A 22307-nucleotide genomic window follows, 5' to 3' on the forward strand; every position below is an offset into this window, starting at 1 on the left:
CCTGCCTTGGGGCATCACCTTTGAGGGTTGACCCCAGGGAACGAGGGGACCCTCATTCTTTGGACACTGGCTGTGGTGAAGGAATGACCGCAGGGTTGTACTCACCACCCGCTGTACACCTCAGTGCTGTGTCACTTGTCTCCAGTCTTATCGACCACTAACCCTTCACAGCCAGTCCCTGCTTCCCACCACCACCCTGTCCTCATATCACCATCACCATCTCCCTCCACTGCCCTCCCACCCCATCCAGAGGCCACCACTGCTACACTGGTCCATATCATCCCTTCAGCCAGGGACAGAGACAACTGCAAGAGTTCCCAGGAGGGGCTGGGAGCTCTTTGGTGCCTCTCTCTGCAGCAGACAGCCACCTTCAATATTCAAAGGCTTTGCCCTTGAGGGGTGGTTCAGCTGTGCACCCTGCTTGTTGAGATTTTGCAAATTGCAGTCACTGAAGTAGCTGGTCCCCTGCCTGTCCCGCTGCCTGTCTCCTGCCCATCACCCTACTTCAGCCCCTTCTCTGCCATAAAATCCCAAACAATGCACCTATCTGGCTCCATATCTCCAAGTTTTCCCTCCAAGTTTTCCACAGCATCCTTCAGCTTTCCTTCTCTCTTCTCCTCTTTACCCCCAGTGTGTGTCCCCTGCCGGCAGTGCCCACCCCAATGGGACACCCTTCACACTGTGTCTGTGCTGGCTACAGCCCAAATCCAGGCTCTCAGGGGCTGTTCAGGCACATCATCCCTGCCAGATCGCCAGTTCTCTACTGCCAGGGGTGCTCACGCTGCAGCAGTTGAGGTCACGGTCCCCCAAAGTGGGACACATGCCTGCCCACACTGATGCACCCCTGTGCTGGAGTTCACCTGTCAGGGACCACCAGCAAAACCAGCCTGTGGCCAGGGGTACCCAAGCCCATCTGAGCCCCATTTCCCCCAGGGCAGTCACCCTCGTGCCAAGCAGGGCAGCAGGGAGGGGGACAAGCAGCCCTCCACAGTGGCACCAGCCACGCACCAGTGTTGCTTCATGCAGCAAGGTGCCAGCTGGTGCTAAGAAACGTCACTTGCAATTAAAAGCTGCTGTTGCTTAATGTATCTCCAGCACAGCCAGATGCTCCTCTCACTGAGTTCTGGCTGGTTTTGGGGTCTGGGCTGCCCCAGTGACCTGCACCCCAACACTCCTCCATGCCGCAGCGATGGACACCCCCTCAGCACACTGCAAAAACATTGCCAGCATGCTGGACTGAAAATGCAGCATATAAACCAAACAGCTGCTGAGCTGGGCACCCTGCAAGAGCAGCTCGGTGCAGATTTGAGCACTGGGGCTGTTCCCTCTAGGGAACACAAACCACACATTTCCCTCCTGTACCCCATGGCTACCAGGAAGTCTTGGGCATCTGTCCGGGCACTGATGCTCACCGGGCAGCATCTCTCTCAACCAGCTGAGTTTCATCAGGGAATCATCCACCCCCAGCACCTACCACCATCCAGGGGGGTCACTCTACCTGACTGCATCTCCCACCCCACTGCACATCACAGCTGGTGGAGCTGCAGGAGCCACAACGCCACACCGACGGCCGCAGCCAGGGCCCCTTGGCCAGAGAGGGCAGCAGGTGAGTCATGCCATGCTGGCAACGTCCCATGCTCTGGCACGGCCAGCTCAGTGGCAGGGCAGCCTGCACTGCCTGCTCCACACTGCGAATTCCCAAGTATTTTTAGTCCTGTGATAAATAATTCATCGGGAATCCGGCATCAGCTACCCGAGCAGAGAGGAAGGGGAGCAACACGCCACCCAAAACAAACAGAACCGCCCTGCCAGCAGCACTGCCCGTCTGAGCCCTCCTCAAGGACATTTAAATATACTCTGGGTCCTTGTGGTGATTGATTGGGTTTGCTTGTGCCAGCCCTGGCACCTCATCTACTCCAGGACCCTATCCTCCTCTTCCTCAACTCAGCTCTTGCCTAAGCTCAGGAGCCTCTTCCAGTACCGAGTAATCCAGGCACAGACCAGCGGTCGCCCCTCGTGATGCCAAGCTCTGCCACCCCCTGCTCCTGGCTGTGACTGGGGACAGGGTTGAGCAATCTGGTTTCCCATGGACCAAGCCGCAGGTGGAAATTATCCCCGTCCCTCAGAGCTGAAATGCAATGGCAGCAGCAGAGGGGAGGTGGGCATGGGCTCGTCCCATTGTTCAGCCAGTGCTGAGACAACCAGGGCAATGAATTCCCACCCTTCCCAGGACCCTGGTGCCTCCATGCAGAGCCAGGCTGGCTCACCACAGCCTTTGGCAGACATGGAAGAGGATGGAGGGGTTTAAGGCCACAGAGCCTCTGGCTGGCAAGGGCTGCATGTGCAGGCTGGAGATGGGGCTGCTCCAAAATGGCCGAATTTGGGAGGCAAAGGGCAGCCAGCTCCTCCAGCCCAGCCAACACCATGCATTTCCAGCCCACTGTTTCTCCTACTGAGCTAGAGGGGTACAGGAGGATTTTGGGGCTTTTTGGGGAGGATGACAGATCGCAGGAAAGTGGTGGAGGCTGAGGAGAAACTCAGTGCCTTCCGGAGCTACTGCCGGAGCTGGGGCTGCTCTTGGGCTCAGCACAACACAGCAAAGCCCCTGCCAACTTCAAAGAAAATCCACATTTTCCAACCCCTTGTAGGAAACAGTGCAGAATTGGTCCCTTGGGAAAAGACTTTCCCAAAAGGGAGGTTGTCCAGCCGGGTGAAGGGCCAGTGGCCAGTCAGGGTCAGGAGGAAGGTGGCCGTGGCCAGGAGCCTGGGCAAGGCAATGCCACCTCCTGGCAGCCTCCCCGAGGACCAGAGGACACCACAAAGCTGCCTGGTGTCTTTGGCACTTGTTTTTTGTTGCTTTGGGGTAGTTTTGAGCAGGTTAACCACCTTCCTAGGCACAACTTCCCCTGGTGCACTCAACTCACAGAAACCTTGTGCTAAAGGCACCAATAGAACCCTTACCTCTCACCAGACCCTGAAATGCCATTTTAATGCAACAGGGAAAGTTTGCCCCTCATTTTAAACCTACTTTTTTTGCCCTCACTCCTTTCCCTGCTCCAGGAGAGGGAGAGCTCATGCTGATACTTTGACCTCTAGAATGGGAGAAAATAAAATTCCAAAATGCAAAATATTGTTCAGGAAAGAGAAACCTTATGTCCCCAAAGAAAGCCTCCAAGCCTGAAATCAGAGGGAAAACGCAGCCTGCGCCAGGGGATGGGGAACTGCTGCTGATGGACGGGAAGGACAGAGCAAAGCCAAACCCGGCAGGAGCCATGTGGGGAGGAGAGGGGCACAGAGGAGGGCACCAGGATGTGTCAGGGCTTCTCATTGCCCCGGTGGGGACATTCCTGTGGAGCAAGGAGATCTCGATGAAGCCCCTCAGAAGGGGAGAAAGCAGCAAAACCTCCTCAAAGACACCTCACCACCATCCCTGTCCCCATGCAGGGGGGATGACTCGGGACAGAGAAACACTGGCAGCCCTCGGCAAGCGCCGTCTCCTTTCAACCTTCATCCGTCGCCACCCGGCATCACCCTCCTCTTCCTCATCGCCCTCCCCTTCCTCGCCCGCACCTCTGACAGCAACAGTTGCGGGCCGGGGGCTGCGGGCCGGGGCGATGGTCAGGGCCCCACATGCACGCACCGAAACGCAGCTTAAAAAGGTCGAATATGGATTAACCAAAAATAAACGCCAAGTGTCCTGCCTGCCGCTGGGTTACGCAAGGTGGCGGCGGGGGACACAGGGCGGGTGGCACCCAGGGAGGTCTCCTCAATTTTTCCTGCCACCCACTCCCCCCAAAACCCCCCAGAACAGCGCCCAGGATTAAGGCTCATTTCCGTCCCGTGCCCGGGATGGGGAGCAGGAGCTCTGGGGATGCGGGGGGATGCTGAGATAGGGGAAGACGGACAGGGAAAATCCCCACCCCAGAAAAAAACAACCGCCTCATCCCTAAAAGTTGCTGGCGGCGGTGGCGGGGTGGCAGCGGAGCCCGTCGGGCCCCGGATGCCCCCAGCCCGCCCGGTACTTACGGGACCGCCGCTGCTCGGTGCCTACATGCCCTGCAGCTCCGGCGGGGCTCGTCCCACCGGGGGCTCGGCTCTTCCAAAGCTTCTCCTCCTGCGGGGCAGCCCCCCGGGGCAGGGTCGGCCCCCGCCGCGGCTGGCGGGGGGCTCCGGCGGCCGCCGTCGGTCCCGGCTCGTCCTTGGCGGCGGCGGCGGCGGCTCTGCAGCGGCGGCTGGAGGCAGGGACGGGAGCGGAGGAAGGAGGGAGCGGGAGCGGAGCGGGTGTGCACGGGGGGGGGGCCGGTGGCAGCAGGTGTCTCGGCGACCTCCGAGCCCCGGCAGCCATCTCCCCCCGCCCCGGGACCGGCGGGGCTGCCCGGGCGGGACGGTCGGGAGGAGCGCGGGGGAGGGATGCGGGGATGGAGGCTGGGGGGAGCCCGGGGGCGGTGGAAGGACAGGACGTGTGTCCTCCCGCCTCGCCGCAACTTCGGGGCTGGCCGCCAGCCCCGGTGGAAGGGGGGGAACGGGGGATAGGCAGCCCTCCCTCCAGAAACCGGCCCGCCTCTCCTGGCACCCGACCGGCCCCGGTGCAGGAGAGAGAAGGGGGCAAGACCGCCTCATTCCTTCGCCCCTCTCCCTCATCTCCAGGAGGGAAAACCCAGGGTAAAATGGCACAGACTCCTTCTCTGGGCAGTGCCCGTCCCTACCCCCGGTGAGGGCTGGAGGAATGCGGTTGGAGTCATTCCCTCCCGCCAATATCTTCCATCCCTTTGCTGATTGAACTGGTGGAGAGTGGCCAGCTGCCCACCATGGTGCCCCCCAGCCGGTGCAGGGCAGCCTCAGGGTCTTCATCGGTCACAGGGAGGGGGGTGACACTGAGCAAAGCCCCCGCAGGCAGCAGCATCCTCCAGCTGTCGCCAGTATTAAAGCATCAGCTGATCCCGCAGCACTGGTTTAGAGCAAGCCAGACTGGGGGACTGGATGGGGCGGGGGGGGTGGAAAAGGGGAGACACACAGTAAAGGAAGGGGGGAGACAGGGAGGGAGCCTGCCGGGGCTCCCTTGTCCCTCCTCTGCCCCAAAATGAGCCGGGGGCTGCAGGCAGATGGACTGCGGCTCTGGCAGGACCTGGCAGGAGTTAGAGCTCAACTCAGACCCCACTGTGGGAGGCAGATTCTCTCAAACCTCCCCATGTCCCGGCTCAGAGCCACCAAAACCCTGGGCACCACCCCGAGAGCACTTGCCCTCTCCAACAGAACTGGGTGCCAGCAGTGCCCGTGCCCAGGCACTGCCCTTCTGACTTCCCCAGGGACAGATGCCTGGCTCAGGGACAGGGCCACCCAAATGGGTTGGGTGTTGGGCATCTGCCACCCAGGCTGGCACTGCAGCCACCTGCAACAGCATCCTTGTGGCTGCTGGGCTTGGAGAGGCCATTTCCAGAGAGGTTTCAACTTGTCTAAAAACCTTCTTGTCTGTGCTTAGCCATGAGCTGCCTGATGCAGGACCTCCACACACCATCCCTGGTCCCCGAGACAGCCTGGCCACCTTCTGCCCAGGTGCTCTGGGTGCCTTTGGGGCACCTCGGGGGTGGAAAGGTACCAAAAAAAAAAAAAAAGAGGAAAGGGGAAAATGCATCCAGGGCTGCATTTTAATCCCTGTAAAGCAGCACCCGCTCTCTGCAGGAGCCAAATCAGCCAAAATCTCTCAGGTTGCTGCAGTGTGAGGGCTCAGGGCAAGGGGGAATGCAGAATCTGTCCTGTCCTGGGTACCTGCTGGCCATGTCCTTCTCCCCCAGTCTCAGGCTGCCCACCTCTGCCTGATTCTGGCAGCGCTGTCCACTCTCTTGTCCAAAGGGAGATTTAAGGTTTGGCAACAGGTCCTCAACCCCTCAAATTCTTCTCCCAGGTCAACAAAAGGGCCGATCTTGGGTTTAAGGTTGAAGGAGGCAGTGGCTGCATTTAACCCTTTCTGCTGCCTTCATGATCCGGTGTGACAGAGCCTGTGGGACAGTGTTCCAGGGATCTGGTCCTGTCCAGGGGGCTGGCATAGAAGCACTGAGCTGTTCCCATGCCTTTATTACTCCTCCAGCAGCTCAGGATCTTCATTTATCTCTCCCAAGACTGACTGCTCCATGGACTGGATCCCTCAGAGGGTCTTGGCTCACAGATATTTCCCAGCAGAGCTTCCAGGTGGACTGAGGGGAGCACAGCAACCCCACACCTGGGACAATACCCGCTCCACCATCGCATCCATGACTCCCCAGCATCCCCATCCCAACAGGGCATTTAATCCCCATCACAGCCCGCGGCAGAGACAACCCAGAAGGTGTCTGGAAGTGGGGACAAGCAGTGGAGGGCAAGGACTGGTGGTGGCACTCTCATGCCATGCCCCCCAGACACATCTCCTCTCCATTGGGTCCAGTGGCTTGCAGTGAGAAACTGCCCTGAGAGCCCAACTGCATTTTTCCAGTTTTCCTGGCAAAGTCCTTCAATGTCTTAAAAAAGAAAACTCCAACATTTTTCTTTGGGAGAAGGTAGTGAGTTCCCAAATCCAACCTGCTGCTGGGTCTGGGTCCCCAGACATGATGCAGTTTGTGGGGGCTGTTCTGCATCACCAAAATAATTTATTTGTGCATTTAAACACCTAAAGTCCTTTCTATATACTTTTTTTTTTTTTAAGTGCCCTGATGGCTCCAAAGGTCCAGGTTGAAACAGAAGCACCACTGACCCCCCAGGATGGAGCCCACAACCCCAGAAAATGCAGCTGCACTTTCCTCTTACTTCCCCAGCCCCTTAGTGCCACTCTCCCAGGGGATGCTGTGCCCTCATTGCCCAGCTTTCTGGGCTGGGTGGGGACAGCAGGGGCACCAAGTGCCTTCCCCCACCATCATCCTCCTCCTTCCCACTGCTGTGCTAGTGGCACAGTGTGCATCCCAGCCGGTCCCTTAACCACAGCACAGTCCCGGCAAAAGGGAGCTCAGCCAGCTTCTCCATCGCCTCGTTACCTTTCCCTGGCATCTCCTCTTGCAGGAGGCTCTGTAAGCAGGTTGATAAATGCAAGGAATGGTTCTCTGACAGCTCCCGGTGTGCAGCCACCTCCTGCAGGGAAGAGCTTGATGGCAGCCAGGCCAGGGGGAGCAAGGAGAATGTGGAAGGCTCGTGTTGGGACTCATGTTTGCCCAGGTTTGCACTGGCCCATCTAGGCCAACACCAGTCAGAGAAGTGCCTTGGGCTCCATGCAGACTCCTCAGAGCCCACTGCAGCCCCACTGGCATCTCACATCCTAAACTCAGGTAAAGCCCCACATCCTGCCCCAGCCCCCTCCATTGTGGTTCCCCCAGAACTTGAGCCTTGCAGAGCTCCTGGGAACCCCCACCTCCAGCATAATCCTGCACCCCAGACCCTACTCAAAGCACCCACCCCCAGGCAGGAGAGCAGCACACCACGGCTTTGGTATCTCCAGCTCTGTGAGGCAAACCCCAGCATCAGCCTCCTGCTCCTGTGAGAAAGTCAGGGTAAGGTTTCTAATCCACATGCACACTAGACCAGCACCTGGGGAAGGAGAGGACCTGCATCTGTGCACTGCCAGCATAAAGCCAGAGCTGCCTCTGGAAATATAGGGTGGCATCTGGGTGACACAGCCCTCTTGGGCTGTTCCCCACAAGCATCTGCACCCCACTAATGGCATCTGACGTCAGATGCCCACAGGTTCCAGAGCTGAGTCTTGCAGGTGACACTTGTGACACATGAGATTTGGCAATGGACCTACAACCATTCCTTGCCCTGCACTCATCCCGGTCCTGCATCCATCTCAGTCCTTCCTGTTGGCTGCCAACCTCTCCTTCCCAAGAAGTCTGGCCAAAACTTAAGAAGGTCTGAGCCCAGGTGCTCCTATTCCTGTGCCTGTCCTGTTGGGTCTCACTTCAGATGTAAACATAGGTGTAGATCATCTTCCTCCACACTCTGCCACCTTGAGCTGACGGGGCCACCCCTCCTTCCCCACCTCCCCTGTCTGCTCCATCCCCCAGAGAATTCAGGGCTTCAGTGCTCAAATAATCACACAGAGCTGGCCAATGTCTTGGATCCCAGCAGCCATAAAAGCAATCAAGGCAGAGAGTGGAGCAAGGAGGAAGGTGGGACAGAAGGCACGGGGATGGTGCTGTGCATGGTGCGTGCCTGGCACGGGTCTGGTGCAGCTCCAGTCTGGCAGAGCTCTGCTGCCACCATGTCCTACCCTCACAGTAATTAAGGGAGCAAAAGCAAACACGGATGTTTTTATCCTTGCAGGGTTAATTCCTCCCCCTGCGATGGCATGTGCCTGCAGGGCTGCCCCAGAGGTTGGGGATGAGGCAGACAAAGCTGCTGGAAATGGAAATTTCCCAGGAAGGAAGGAAATCACTCTTTTCTGGGGCGTAACCAGCCATCACCCACCCAATAACTTTATTTGCTGCTGTCGTATCCCTAAATAACTCCTGGAAACAGCTGCTTGGAGTTTGCATCTCCTACACCTCTGCTTGTCTCTTGACCTTGGGAAATGGGCTCATGCAGTCCCAATTTCCAAAGTCATTCATCCCAAGCAGAGGGAAAACATCTGGACTTGCAGCACCACTACCTGACCCTGCACAACCCTTCAACCAAGAGCAAGACTTTGGCAAGTGCAGAAACCTGGCAAGGCTGGATCTGTGAGACTGGGCAGGGAAACCATGAGCCTGTGGTGGGTCTGGAGCCAAGGACGTGCTTGGGGTCCTCTGGGAGGAGGGATGATGCTGTCACTCGAGTGAAGTGGCTTCCTGGGCACCGTGGGGCTGGTATCCCACTCCAATGACCCCAGAGCCTGGTTTGCCAACGCGTTCTCCGTCCCTGCCCAGGGCTGGGGATGGATCTGGAGGGGAAGAGCACATGAGGGATGTGCCTGGGAGAGCAAGAAGTGAGGGTGGGTTAAGGCAGGGGCCGGAGCTGTGCTCAGCCAAGGCGCTGAAGTCAGCACTCTCAGGAGCCATCTGTTCCCGGCGAGGCCCCGGCGCAGACGGACCCGCCCGGGCTCCCTCCCGGCAGCGGGTGCCGCAATTCGGTGATTCATGCGGCGAGGGGCCGGCGCAGGGCCCGCTCCGGGGATGGGGCTGGAAAATCGTGTATTAGCCACGCTGGGGAAAAGCCTTTTCAACCATTTTTCTGGTCGCGTGAGCTGGCTTTTAAACAGCAACACAGCTCCTCAGTGCCAGGCCAGAGATCCAACTCCAGCTGGTTTTTCCCTTATTCCAGAGCTCAGGAAACCTCCTGCTTTGTGGACTCTAAATACTCATTGGAAGAGGCCAACTTCGGCAGGCAGTCAACTAGCAAAGCCAGTGAGAGATCTGCGCTTGTCTTCTGGGAGTGGTTGGAAAATGCAGCATCAACGGGAGCTTCTGGGATGTGCCAGACCTGCTACCCCAAGGCAGGAGCCCACAGGCAGCCCACGAGCCTGAAGAGCTTGCCCGGACATCTTCAGACAGGGAAACTGAGGCACGGCAGTGCAAAGCGACAAATGGAACCCTGCCATCACCCACAGTGTGACAAGCCTGGCCCCACAGCCAGCCTGGCTGCCTTGCAGAGAACGCACAGGAGACAGCGAGGGAAGCGTGGAGCAGGGAGCCGTGTCCAGCCGCTCTCCATCGCTCACCACATGCTGACCTCCAGCAGCTTTGTGCAGCCTCATTAAAGCTAAGCTGAGCCATAATTCTTCCAAGCAGGGCAATCCACATGCAGAGCTGGCAGCGACGACTTTCAGTGTTTCAGGCCTCTTTCCTGAGGTGTCATCACAGCATCGCCTTTCCAGCTCCTCACCTGCGCCAGAAAAGGCCTTGGAGCTGCTCCTGCGGCAGCTCAGGAGAGCCGAGGTGAAGGGTGAAGGGTGAAGGGATGGCTGCCCGGCCCGGCTGCCCTCTTGCACTTCGCGGTGGGGACACAGCTGGGGCAAACACAAGGTTATTCATGCCGAAAAGCAGAACCCGTGTGCGAGCGGGAGCCTGCAAGGGCGCCCAGGCTGCCCGGAGCCCCGGCAGGCACAGGAGCGCCGGGAGCCCCCGGCCCGGGGCTGTCCGGTCCCCCCATCCCGCCCGGCCCCTCCGCTCCCGGTGCGGGCTCCCAGCGCCACCTAACGACGCGGCGGCGGGGACAAGGACCTTCCCGGGGCCGGGTGCATCCCGGTGCCCTGGGCAGGCAGAGGAAACCTGAACACAGGACTGGCGCTTGGGCTCGCAGGCAGCCGAGGAAAGGGAGCTGGATGCATTGAATAAGAATTTGCATGATTGTAACCATCCTCCCTCTGCCCATGAGGCTCAGTCCCCTGTCCCTGCCCTTCACTGACCTTCGTCATCCCATGGTTTTCCCACAGACCAGCATTAACCCCAGGGCCTTGGCCACGTTCAGGGTTGAGCAAAGTCACTGAGCTCAGCAAGGACAGACACTCCTGTTATTCTGTTATCGCAGCCCAAAAACTACCCCGAAGCATCCTCAGTTTGGGAACAGCCACGTGCCACGCTCAGTGCAAGCACAGTGGCCTCTTCCACGGCTACAAAAGCAGCCTGGCATCAACATTCAAGGCGATGTGGAAGAAAATCCTGGAGAGGATCCGTCTCTTCTCTTCCCAAAGCCTTCAGATTTGATGCAGCCACAACAACCCCTTTGCTGTCACATTCCTGGCTGGGCTGCCAACCTAAGCTGCTGCTCCCTGTGGTAGGTGCAGCCCCCCTCGCCTCCCTCCCCCTTCCCAAAGCTCTGATTCACCTCGGAACCCAGCACTGATGTAATCTCCTGCTCGAGAGTTCAGCATTAGGACTGCATCAGCCACGAGACGTAAGGAGAGCCACATCACACAAACAGCTGTTCCACAAAAGCTTTATTGCTCGTTTGAGTACGAGTTCCCATTATCACATTTCCTGAGTTTCTTAATGAGCTTTCAAATGAGATTTAAATAGAAAAGTATGGGAGAGAAAAAGGAAAAAATAGGGAGAAGTCAGAGATCTCCCTTCCTTGAGTTGAGACAGAGATGAGGTGAGAGAACAGTGCCCTGTGGGCAAGTCCTCGGCCGTGAGAGGGCTGGGCTGAGGTGGAGGCTGCCCTAGCTCCATCTCTGCTCTGCCTCCATCACAGAGCCACTGCCACTGTCACCATTTCCACAGGCCAGGGAGGAGGGGTTGCAATCCTGCAGTGCTCTGGCAGGGAGCACAGGGGGGTTGGGGACAGCCAGGGAAGGGGCCCCGCTGACGCTGTCCCTGCGCCAGGGATAAAAGGAGATTACAGCTCACGGCTTGTAATCTGGCTTAAAACCTGACACCGTCACCGTAGGCAATCTGGGCTAAGAGAAGCATTTAATAAGCTTCAAAACACACAGACAAAAAAAAAATAACCCCACCAGTGAAAGGAGAGAAAGAGCTCAAGGCACTGCTTGCACCAGTCAGCACTGGTGGGTAACAATGGACACAGGATCCCTCACGATCCCAAACAAGGCAATTACATGCTTGTTATCCCAATCTACCTTGCAAGACAGACTGTGGGAAGTAGAAGGCAAATTAATGCCCTTTTCTACTTGTGTAGAGCTCACAAGTGGTGAGCACCCAGAGCTGCCTCGCCTTGGGATGTTGCAGGAGCTGCAGCACTTTGGGGGCTGCTCCAAGGCCAAGGCAGTGGCAGACAAAAGAACCCAGACTCAAGTTGTAGGTCCATTTTGGCTTCCCTGGAAGGGTTTATTTTAAAAAAATTCATTATTAAAAGATGCCTGCTCTGGCATGAATGACAAGGCAACAAATCCATTTGGCTTGTGGCTTAAAGGTGAAGCAGCAAGACACAGGGAAACTTCTCCATGTGATTTGCTGTGAGAGAGTGGCTGGCCAGGAGTTCCCCAGGTGCACACACACCTCCCTTCACCTGCACTGCATGATTCATTAATGCTTCAAAGACAGACAAGAATCACCCCCGGGAATGGTAGCTGGCTGCAGGGATGTGGGGCCAGCCAACAGCCTCAGGTCTCGAGACTTTGGGAACCCAGAGTTCATCATTACCAGAGAGGCCCAGGGTCACACACCCCTCCAGAGCCACCACCAGCCCCAGACAGAAGCCCTGTGTGGCCAGGCTCTGCTCATGACCCACTGGGGTTGCCCCAGGACGGTACCATGGAGCAGTGCCCCAGTCCCACCACTGCTGCCTTAGTGACCGATGATCCGCAGCATCTCCGCAGGATCCACGATCTTCTCCCGGGGTTTGCCAGCAGCTTTGCCTCTGGCCACTTCAGCAGCATCAATCTTCTCCCAGTCTGAGAAGGAAACGGGACGGACCCCTGAGGAGATGGTGAGAGACAGGAGAGAGAACTAAGTAAGAACAAGTTCAGCATCACCTCCCCATTGGCAGGGCCCAGATGTGGCAGCAAAGCTGCCCTTCTCAACACGGTGTCAGAGCTCAGCCTCGCAAAGGAGAAATAATTCCTAACGCCACAAGGAGAGGGGTGGCAGGTTCCAGTCGGCTCGGATCAGTCAGACCTTTGTGAACCATAACAACAGCGAGCACAAACCACCTCAGGGGACAAAATGCTTCCAGTTCACTGTTAAACCTCAGACAGTTTAAGAGGCAAAACACACACACACACTTTAATTGAATGTCTTTAAACACAGCTACAGCAAATTACTCTCCTGGGCATTTTAATCTTTCCCCTAACTTGCTTGGAAGGATTACTAGGAAAACCACTCAAGAGCAATAGCTCACTGTCTCGGCAGCTGACACTGACATTTTACCCAAGGTCTGTGCTGCTTTTATTGGCCCTTCCCAGAAAGTGATCATTAACCTTAGCAATGACACTGGTTGTTGAGAGAATTCAAACCCTGTTCTCACTGGGCTTTGGAACATCAAAACAGCAGAAAAATCCATTCCCATGGTTCACCCTCACAGATCCAGGAGGAGTTTGGCTGCATTGAACCCTCCTGCTACCAAGCCTTGCACTGACCTCGGCTGTGCAGGATGCTCTCCACAAGCCCAAAGCCTTCTCTGGAAGGGGATATATCCAGCACACCCCCCTGGAGATCCTCCAGCAGAGACTGGGCAGTGTCAAAGCTGTCGTTCATGGTGGTGATGATCACGCCTGTGGGTCCTCTCTTCACCCACCCGCTGCAGTACAGACCTGCAGGGTCACATGGAGCAGCCAGGTTCAGGTCAGCATGTGGCTTTGGACCCTTCTGGCTGCAAGTCCTTGCCTTCTTCCCCACCTTGGTGATGTGAACAGACTCTTAAACAGTGCTGTGGCAGGAGTTTGTGTACAATCAGCACGAAGCAGCTGCATGGGCTGTGTCACTTTAGTAACAGGATGCAGTAAATCCCCTGTGCTAAACAAGACAACCCTAAAGAGACGGAGACTGGCCAGCTCTTAACCCCTGACAGAGGCAGCTCATGCTCCCAGTTTCCACTCTCCAAGGTGTGCAACATCCATGCCCTCGGCGAATGAACTTCCCACCCCAAAGTCCCCAGCCCACCAGCTGTTCTCAGCATGTCCCATGCAAATCCCTGTGGATACAGACCTGGGACACCCTCCACTCTGCCCGAGCTGTTGGGGATGACCCCGCGCTGGCTGTCGAAGGGCACAGCCGGGTCCAGCGGCAGGCTCCGGTAGCCGATGCTGCTGAGCACCAGCCCACACTCCAGCTCCTCCACATCTCCAGTGGGAATGGCTTTGGCAGAGTCACCTGAGCCCTGAGAGAGGGAGGAAAAGGCTGCTGACCACCACAGTCGCCACTGCAGAGCAACAGCCCCCTCCAGTCTCCTACGGCATCTTTGACCCCTGGGTATTTGCTAAAGGCCATTCTGCAGCAGCATCAGGGAAAGAGCTCCCTTTGGAAAAACTCTTTGTGGCACCAGAAGCTCTTTTGGTACCAGATTCCCTAAGAGCCTGCCAGAGGCCACTCCTGACAGACAGGGAACACAGAGGTGTCTCTGGGGAGATTCCCAAGGGATGGATGTGTCCTGCTCCACCCCAGCCTCCCAGGGCAACCAGCCCCCGGTACCTCCAGGCGGGTCAGGGCCATGCGGATGCCCCTCACCCTCCTCCCATCAGCACTGGGCAGCACTTCCTGGGGGCTGCGCTGGAACTTCAGCCCCCACTCCCGAGGGGCTGCTGCCCCTGCTGCTGCTGCCTGCATCTCCGCTGGCTTCTCCAGGGCTGTTTTGATCATCAGCTCAGTCAGTCGCTTCCTGGGCCTGGAAGCATCTAGGAAAAGAGAGAAATCTTCACAACAGGAATCAGCAAAAGCCCCCTGAGACACAGCACTGGGCCAAGGCAATGTCAGGGCGGTGTCAGTATGTGAGTGTGTCATGTCAGTGGGAGCCTGACACCTTTGAGATGACAAACTGCAAGTCAAAGTGACCAGGGGACCTCCTGAGGCTTCAGGCCAGTGGGACACACAAATCAAAGTCTGCAATTTTCTGTCTTGCTGGTGCTTGGAGGCAGCAGCCTGTGGAGAAGAGCAGGTCTCTGGACACCCTTGAACTCAGTGTTTTCTTTTTAGGTCTACAGGAAGCTCTTGAATCAAGAGCCTTGGGATCTCCCCTGCAAGGTTCCCTCAGCCCTCCTGAGCCTCCTGCCCTCATCACTCAGAGTGTAAGCACTAAGTGGCTGCACAAACAGAGATACACAATGTTCCCTTATCTTGGTGCTTCCTAGCACTGTGAGGACACACCATGGTAACTGAGCCTTCATGAGCCAGGAGTTAAGTACAGGACATGCATTCCTCTGATGTACAATCTGGGCACCTGCAGATCACTCCTGGTTGCTCACCTGCCAAGGTGAGTCCCTGTCTGGAGAAGCACGGCACACTTCCCTCACCTTTGACAGCACTTTCGAGGCCTGTGAAGTCAGCAGGGTCCAGGACAGTTCTGGCACCAGGCAGGTTTATCATCTCCCGCAGCTCCTGGGAATTGTGGGCAGGAAAATGTAACCTCCAGCAGAGAGAGGACAGCCCCAAACCCCTAGGAGCCAGGAAATGGGTGCAGGAAGGAGGATGCCTGGGATCCACTCTCCCCACCAGGGACAGGCAGTTTGGGGCTCAGCTCTGGGAAACAGCAGCACCTCCAGCCTCACCTTGATGGTAAAAGCAACTTGGAGAGGTCCCCTCCTCCCAACCAGCCAGACACGCTTCACCTTGCTGCAGGCAAGAGCTGCCAGGGAGCTGTCAGTGATGTCTGTCTTCTGCAAAACAGAGACAGCAGAGTGGGATGAGGGCAGATCTGGAGGGAGCTGGGAGGAAGGCACAGCCTCTGAAGGTGAAAAATCAGCAGAAAAGCTGGCTGTGCATGCAGAGAGCCCGGGCGAGGACGGGAAACAAGTCATCTCCCTTTGCACAGAGCTATTTGCACAGCTGGTCCCTCATCACTGAATGTTCTTTCCGAGGCCATAATGCACCAGAGGTAACGAGCCAGCACCCCGTGACTGCCTCGGGGGATCCACCCAGCAGGTTCACCTTGGGGCTAACCGAGCAAAGCCTTCAGTGAGCTCCACTGTGAGGTGCCTGCAGATGCTGTTGGGGAAATTCCCAGCTCAGGATATACAGGCTCTGGATGAAACCTGCTGCAAACCACAGCTCAAATCACCACCTGCCTGCCCCAGGCAGCTCCAGCATAAGCACAAGCCTGGCCAGGCTTCACCCTGGCATTGGCACCTCACAGAAATCCTGTGCTCTGTTTCAATCATGTCTGCTTATCTAGACTGCAAGATCTTTTCCAGAGAAAACATGATGGGAGAGACACAATGTCACCATGATAAACCATTCCAGACCAGTATTCCTATCAGGGAAGTACCTGCCCACCCTTGCACTCATACCAATGCCATGTCTTTTGCAGCACAGCTCCCAGCTGGCTTAAGTCACTGGTTGGCAGTGTCTCCAAGTTTGAGGACTTTTATAATTTAATTTAGATATTAATACAGGAAGTTGCTGCACAGCTGTAACAAACCTCGTGGCATTTTTCCCAGAGGAATCTCCTTTGCTGCCAACATCTGGGGCAGCAGCTGTATGGAGCAGCTGGTGCACACCAGCTCCTAGCTGTCTATAGGGATGAGGTCCACCAGTCTGCCCAGTGCCACCAGCTGAAACCAGGCTGCTGCCCTCAGCTCCACTAGAAAAAGATAAACCCCAACAGAAGTTTCTGGTTTGGTGGCAGAAGAGGGAAAGTGGCTCCTCTTTTGCTTCTCATAGGAATGATGCTCAATTTCCAACACTTTGGATGCCAGTAGAGCGATCCAGAGGCCTCTGCAGCACCATCCAAGTCATGCCACAGCCTTGGATCGCTCCCTACAGACTGTGAATCCATGGGTGCACCCAACAGGCAGCGCCTTCCCTGGGGAAACATCCCAAAGACAGAGGAGTTTGAGCTTTTATCTGAGATGGGTGGGAGCCAGCAGCCCCCCAGCAGGGAGGGAATCTAGGGCGTGGGCTGCCCTCCTGGGGCAGAGCAGCCATCACTCACCCTGAGAAGCTGCAGAGGGGACAGCAGGATGCGGGCAATGTCCAGTGCCACATTGCCATGACCCAGAATCAGCGCTGTCTCACAGCTCAGGTCAGGCTTTAGCTGTGGGGAGAGACCCAGCTGTGATGAATCCATTTGGCCTCCACAATGTCCAGCCCTTTAGACCCGCTCCTACCACCCAAATTCCCTTCCATCCTGCTTTGCCCCAAAAAGAGGTGATGCAGCTTGGGAAACTCCACACCAGCCTCCTCCCCAAGCAGACATGGCAACACAGCTGCTCCAGGCACCTCAGACGATCCCTCTTCCCACCTTTCCTGCCCTCCTGGGAGCAGGAGCTGTTTTGGCCAAAAAGCCTCCTCAGGAGCCAGAGCAACACCCCTACATGTTCCCATCTGGCCCTGCCAAAATGTGCTGCAAACGTGCAGAGCTAGCTAATCGACTCTCACTGATGTGCAAATTGTTCACATTTCTACATCTAAGAAGGATTTAACACGGTTCCTGGTAATCTTTTCCAAGTGCAGGCCTTTCAGGACTTAATCTGGATCTGAATGCCTGTATTGGGATGGAAGGAAGGACAGGAGGAAGGGCAGGGAAGCACAGGGCCATACTCACATCCTGGTTCTCGGGCAGCCCGTTGTACCAGCCCACGAAGGCTCGGGCTGAGTAAACACCAGGGAGGTTCTCCCCTGGGATCCCCAGGACCCTGTTGTCTTCAGCACCATAACTCTGAGGAGGTAGCAGACATAGTCAGAGATGTCACTATGTGCACGGTTTGACACCAAAACACAAATCTCCCCTTCCAGCTGCTGCCAGGACCACTGCATGGCTGTGATATCCCCTCCTAAAGGCTGAGATACTCAGTGGAAGGGCTGAACACAGCCCAAGCACAGGGGCTTCATCTGCCTCATCATCCTGGGCTCCAGAGCTGAATTCAACGTCCTTGGTCCAAGGCAGAACTTGACAAGCTGAGGACTGAGCAACAAGGACAAACCCATGGCAGGCTAAAATAAGCACTGGCCCGCACAGAGAAAGGTTTCAGAGACCTGCACTTGATGCCAAGCTCCAGCACATGCCCCCTGCGAGGGCTTTGGACAAGCCTGGGAGCATCTGAGCTGTCCCAAGGCTGGGAGGAGTTTCCCGCGGTAACAAGGCACCCAGAAACACTTCACCCAAACACTCTTCCCAAGATCCCAGTGGAGAATAACCCTGCAGACTTTCCCAGGACCCTTGGGACACTGAGGTTTTGGCACCCACCAGCACCACGGCGTGGTACGCCTGCCGCAGCTCGGGCACGGTCACGTCCCTTCCCACGGTGACGTTGCCGTAGTAGGCGCAGCGCTCTGAGCGCGCCGTCTGCGTGAAGGTGTTGATCACGTTCTGCAGAGAGCACAGACCCACAGTTACCTCCCCAGCCAGGGCCAAGGCCTGCTGCTGCTGACAGGAGATCCCTGTGCCTGTCCCCTCCAGCCTTGAGATGCTTCACCGCCTCGTCCCAATCAAGTTATTCCAAGACTCTTATCTACCAACAGCCAGAGATAACTCACAGGGAGATCAGCACAGCTGTGACTTGGCACTCTCTCCACCACCCTTTGTGAAAGGAAAAGCCATATTTTGCACCCACCTGGGGAGGACAGGACCTTCCCAGTACATTCAGCCCCTCAGAATAAACCCCACTGCAGGGGAAAACTCCTTCCCAAAAGTGAGGTTTGCAGCCCACTGGTCCCCTCTGCTGGCAACTCTTCTCAACCCTTCCTGAAAGCCCCTCCCTCGAGAGAGGATGCAGGGCAGGATGAAATGAAGGCCTTTTTCTTCTGAGTGATCAGGGCTACACAGCAAAACCACCACTCCCACCCCTGCAGCCCCAGATGGACTCAGCCTGAGGACAGGACAGACACCACCATAACAGCTGGGGCAGTGTCTGTAGCATGGCCATTCCTCCCTTCTCACATAAAGGGATCCAGGCATTTTGCTTTTCAGACCTCCAGGGATTAGAGGAAACCATTTCAAGATATTGCTGTGTCTGGATCTCCCATGTCTGCATCTCCTGTGTCCTACCCTTCCAACCACCTCCACTCCCGCTCAGACACAGCAGATACTCCTGGGTACCACTCACTGCCAGGCAAAGGAAAATGGCTGGGAAATCCTTGGTTTAACTTTTCTTTGTGCAGGAGAGCACCTGCAGCCCAACTCCACGGCCCCCATGAGGAGATCTATGTGTTCCCAGAACGGCTACTGCTTGAGGGACAAACAGAGCAGCAGTGAGCAGCCCAGGGACACAGAAACCCATCTGTGCTCCTTGGCCTTGCTCTAAGCAAGGCTGATCAGCACCAGGAGCAGCACTTCCCATCACAAGCCCCTGGTTCTGGCCTGCTGCCCTGAGCCCTCATGCCAGGTGTCCCATGTCACCTGCCTGTGGCCATAGCATGGACAAGGAGATCTGGACCTCTCTGGCCTGACAGCTCCATGTCAGAGAGAGCCTGGGGCACCAGGAAGGGCAGGGACCACCTCAGCTGCACCCACCACTGCCACAACACTCAACCACACAGGCAAGGGCAGGGAGCCAGCACCAACCTTCACCTCAGGGTGGTCTGGGGCCACTCCAAAACGGACGAGCCCGAAGGGAACGGGCAACTTCTCGTAGATGTCCACCAGGGCCCCGCCATGGTGCTGCAGGAGAAGAAAGTCACAGCCAGGATGAGGACAGAGAGGTCACAGGAGCCTAGCAACACGTGTCTGCAGCTGGGGGAAATACAGGGCAGGAGGACGGGCTGCAGCAAGCCAGACCTCTTCCAGCCAGCCTCTTCCAGGCTTTTCCATGAGCAGGATGATGCTGCACCTCTTACTGCCAGCTCAGACCATGAGATGTAGCACAGAGTGACCCCAACCACCATCAAATCCATCTTTTGGGGCTCCATCTCCCTATGCAGTCTTGAGTTCCTTTTCCACACTAACCTGGTGGGTATCCAATACCTGGGGGGCTGATCAGAGAGCCCCCATGCCAGCTGGGAAGCAGCCAGTAAAGCACCCTGGGTGCTGGAGATCTGCCAGACATCTCCCAGTCCCCAGCAGAGATGCCCATGCCCTGCGATGGCCTGGGCTGAGTCACCTCAGGGTCAGAGCCTTAGACAGACGCTTGGCTGCAAGGCTTTTGTTATCTTGTATCTGGAGTCAGCCTCTTCTCGAGATTAAGCAGCCCTGAAATTTGTCCCTGAGGCTTAGTAACAGCTATTTTCCAACACATTCCGGTGACAGCACAGCATGGTTTAATGATGGGGCTAAGCTGCTGTATCTCTGGAGGGTGCCAGTAGCCCAGTTCTGTGTTCAGGTCTCATTTCCCAACAGACCTGACTGCCCAGAGCACTGAAATTTACAGACACAAGGTAAGCATCACCCATGTGTCTTAATCCTGCTGGGGGACGAGAGCAGGACCCACACAACTACTTTAAACACACAACTAATGTCATTCCTTCTGGGTGACAACAGCTTTGAGTGAGGCAGATTCCTGCTGATTATTTGATTCTAGAAAAGTCACTTGGGATAAACTCACAGCAACCAACCTAAGTCCTGAATGGACGACCCAGAGGCAGGGCAGGGATGAAAGCATCAGTACCGACTGTAAGATAAGAGGCCCAGAAGGACTTTGTGGGGTCTGAGCAGCCCCAAGCAGCCCCCCAGCAACACCGACCTGGCTGGAGGAGGGCCAGGAGCCCACAAAACCACCCAGAACCTGCTGAGAGGCAGCAGGGCAGAGACGCCTCCCCCGCGGGCAGGTCCCAGCGCGGTACCTTGAGGATGTGCTGAGCCGTGTAGAAGCCGGCGGGGCCGCTGCCCACCACGCAGACCCGAGGCGCCGGGGCAGCCGAGGACAGCCACCGCCGCAGACCTGCAGGGAGAACGACAGGCAGGGCGTGAAGCCACCGGAGCTGCCACCCGCGCTGCCACCCGCCGGGGCGGCACGGCCCCTCCCTGGAGCCCGGCACCCACCCAGCGCGGCTCGGCCCCCCGCGCCGGCCATGGCCGCAGAGAGCAGAGCGGGGCCGGGGTTGGGTACCGCAGCCGGGAGCTCAGGGACAGCGCTCAGGGCCGGGCCGGGGCTGGGAGGTGTCAACTGCGGCACAGCCCAGAACCGAGACCCCCGAACCCGCGCACCGGGGTCCCGGGGGCCCCGCGCCTCTCACAGCCCCAGGGGCGGAGCAGGGCGTGCGGGCGCGGTTCCCGCAGCCCCAGGGGCGGAGCAGGAGCCTGCGGGGGCGGCTCCCGCAACCCCTCAGGCCCGCAGCCCCGGCTGTCCCGCTCCCGCCCCGCTCCCGCCCCGCGGCCCCCGGACACGCGTCCCCCGGGCCGGGCTCCGCTGCCGCCGCCGGGCCCCGCCCCTCCTCCGCGCCGACCAATCGTGAGGCGGCACAGCGCCTTGCTTAGCATAACCACTCCTCCCCCTGCCGCCCGGCCCCGCCCCCGCACTGGCAGCCAATGGCAGCTCGGCATTTCCCCGGCGGCGGACCGGAAGCGCGGTGTTACCATAGAGAGGCGGGGCAGGAAGAGCCGTCTGGCGGCCCTTCGCACCGCCGCTCTCTATGGTCAGACGTCAGCTAATGATCATTATCGCTGATGCCGCTAATTGCCTGCGCCCCTTTGTCGCCCAAAAAGCGACCAGCTGCCGAGGTCTAGCGGGGAAAGCGAACCTCAGTCTGATTTTAACCATGCGCTGCACAGTGACCCTGCTCTTGCCACGAGAAAACCCCAGCATCCTCTGATAAGAGTAGAACATTAATGCCAGAGAGAGTGGATAAATGATGCTGACAGAACTGCCCCAGCGTCCCCACGGTCTCTGCTTTATTTCCTCCTTCATCCCCATCGCTCAGCGCATTTCAAACGCTAGTGCTCTCACCTCCCCTGCAGGAGCACTACTCAACACACCAGACAGAAAAATCATCTCAGCAGGCCCAGCAGACATTTAAAAGTTGACCAGATGCCAGAGCACGCAGGCAAGTGCTTGACGGGGCTTTTTAAATGCAATTAAGACCACGAGGAGTTTACAGCCAGGAGCCAGTTGTAATATGGATCATAAAATTCACACACTTTCTCTCCTGGTCTTGGAAATGAGTTGATGGCTTTCTGCAAAAAAGGGCAGCTGGCTCTGTGCCTCCTTCTGCACCCGCTCCTTCAGGGGGGCTGTGAGGACCAGGAATTCTGCAGCTCCAAACCCTCATCCTCAGGTCAGCACAGCAATCACTGAGTGCCTGCCCAGAGGGGCGAGGCTGACGGCTCCAAATATCCCCACAGAGCTCATCCACAAAAGCAGCCAGTTTAAATTGGGAGGGTTTCAAGCACGTGAGTCAGAATCCTCTTTTTTTTTTCCAGAATTCTCCCTTTTCCCCATTAACTTCTGTATCCACCAGTTCTGGCAGGGAATGATCCATCTATTTCCCAAATCACAGGCTGTCTCCTGCTGGCTGAGGGATCTGCAAACACTTGCCTTCAGCAGACATTGCTTTAAACAACATCCATAAAATCCAGCTGGGAAAAGAGCCTTTGCTCTGACCAGTGCCTGGGAACATTTTGGGCGTTGATCTCTTTGCAGCAGGAGAGGGCAAAAGAGCATTTTGTGCCCACAAACAGGAACATGTGAGGTTAAGATTACCCTACCTGAACCAAAAGCACCTCTAATGCTCCCTCACCCCCTTGCTGGAGCTGGGAATGTCAATAATTTGTCACTTTTATCTTATCTCTGACGTCTCTGATGCTCAGTTGAGAGATGTATTGGGGAAGGGGGGCTCTGGGCAGGGTCTTAGACCCCCCAAAGCATTCAGGCCATTTGCTCTAGCCATGCC

At 57.0% G+C, this 22307-nt stretch overlaps 1 protein-coding gene across 1 annotated transcript; it reads right to left on the bottom strand.

The window, feature by feature from the left end:
• Window positions 1-10936: 10936 nt before the first annotated feature.
• Window positions 10937-20792, bottom strand: FDXR (ferredoxin reductase). Its single transcript, XM_084218219.1, has 12 exons — window positions 20461-20792; window positions 20262-20359; window positions 19048-19143; window positions 17731-17853; window positions 17089-17202; window positions 16477-16578; window positions 15095-15202; window positions 14840-14924; window positions 14022-14224; window positions 13539-13710; window positions 12971-13144; window positions 10937-12310 (listed from the first exon to the last, which is right to left on the bottom strand). Exons 1-12 carry the CDS (start codon window positions 20489-20491, stop codon window positions 12180-12182), a joined length of 1437 nt encoding a protein of 478 aa, XP_084074345.1. The 5' UTR covers window positions 20492-20792; the 3' UTR covers window positions 10937-12179.
• Window positions 20793-22307: the final 1515 nt, after the last annotated feature.

The sequence above is a fragment of the Fringilla coelebs genome (genome assembly GCF_963513975.1).
Source record: "Fringilla coelebs genome assembly, chromosome: 19".
In the NCBI taxonomy this organism is placed as follows: domain Eukaryota; kingdom Metazoa; phylum Chordata; class Aves; order Passeriformes; family Fringillidae; genus Fringilla; species Fringilla coelebs.

Bases quoted from the DNA above. Each gene is read 5' to 3' on its own strand.
- FDXR (XM_084218219.1), bottom strand. From the start codon at position 20,491: ATGGCCGGCGCGGGGGGCCGAGCCGCGCTGG. The intron at 20,360-20,460 runs GTGGGTGCCGGG...TTCTCCCTGCAG, and splicing joins GGGGGGCCGAGCCGCGCTGG to GTCTGCGGCGGTGGCTGTCC. The intron at 17,203-17,730 runs GTGGGTGCCAAA...CTACCTCCTCAG, and splicing joins CGTACCACGCCGTGGTGCTG to AGTTATGGTGCTGAAGACAA.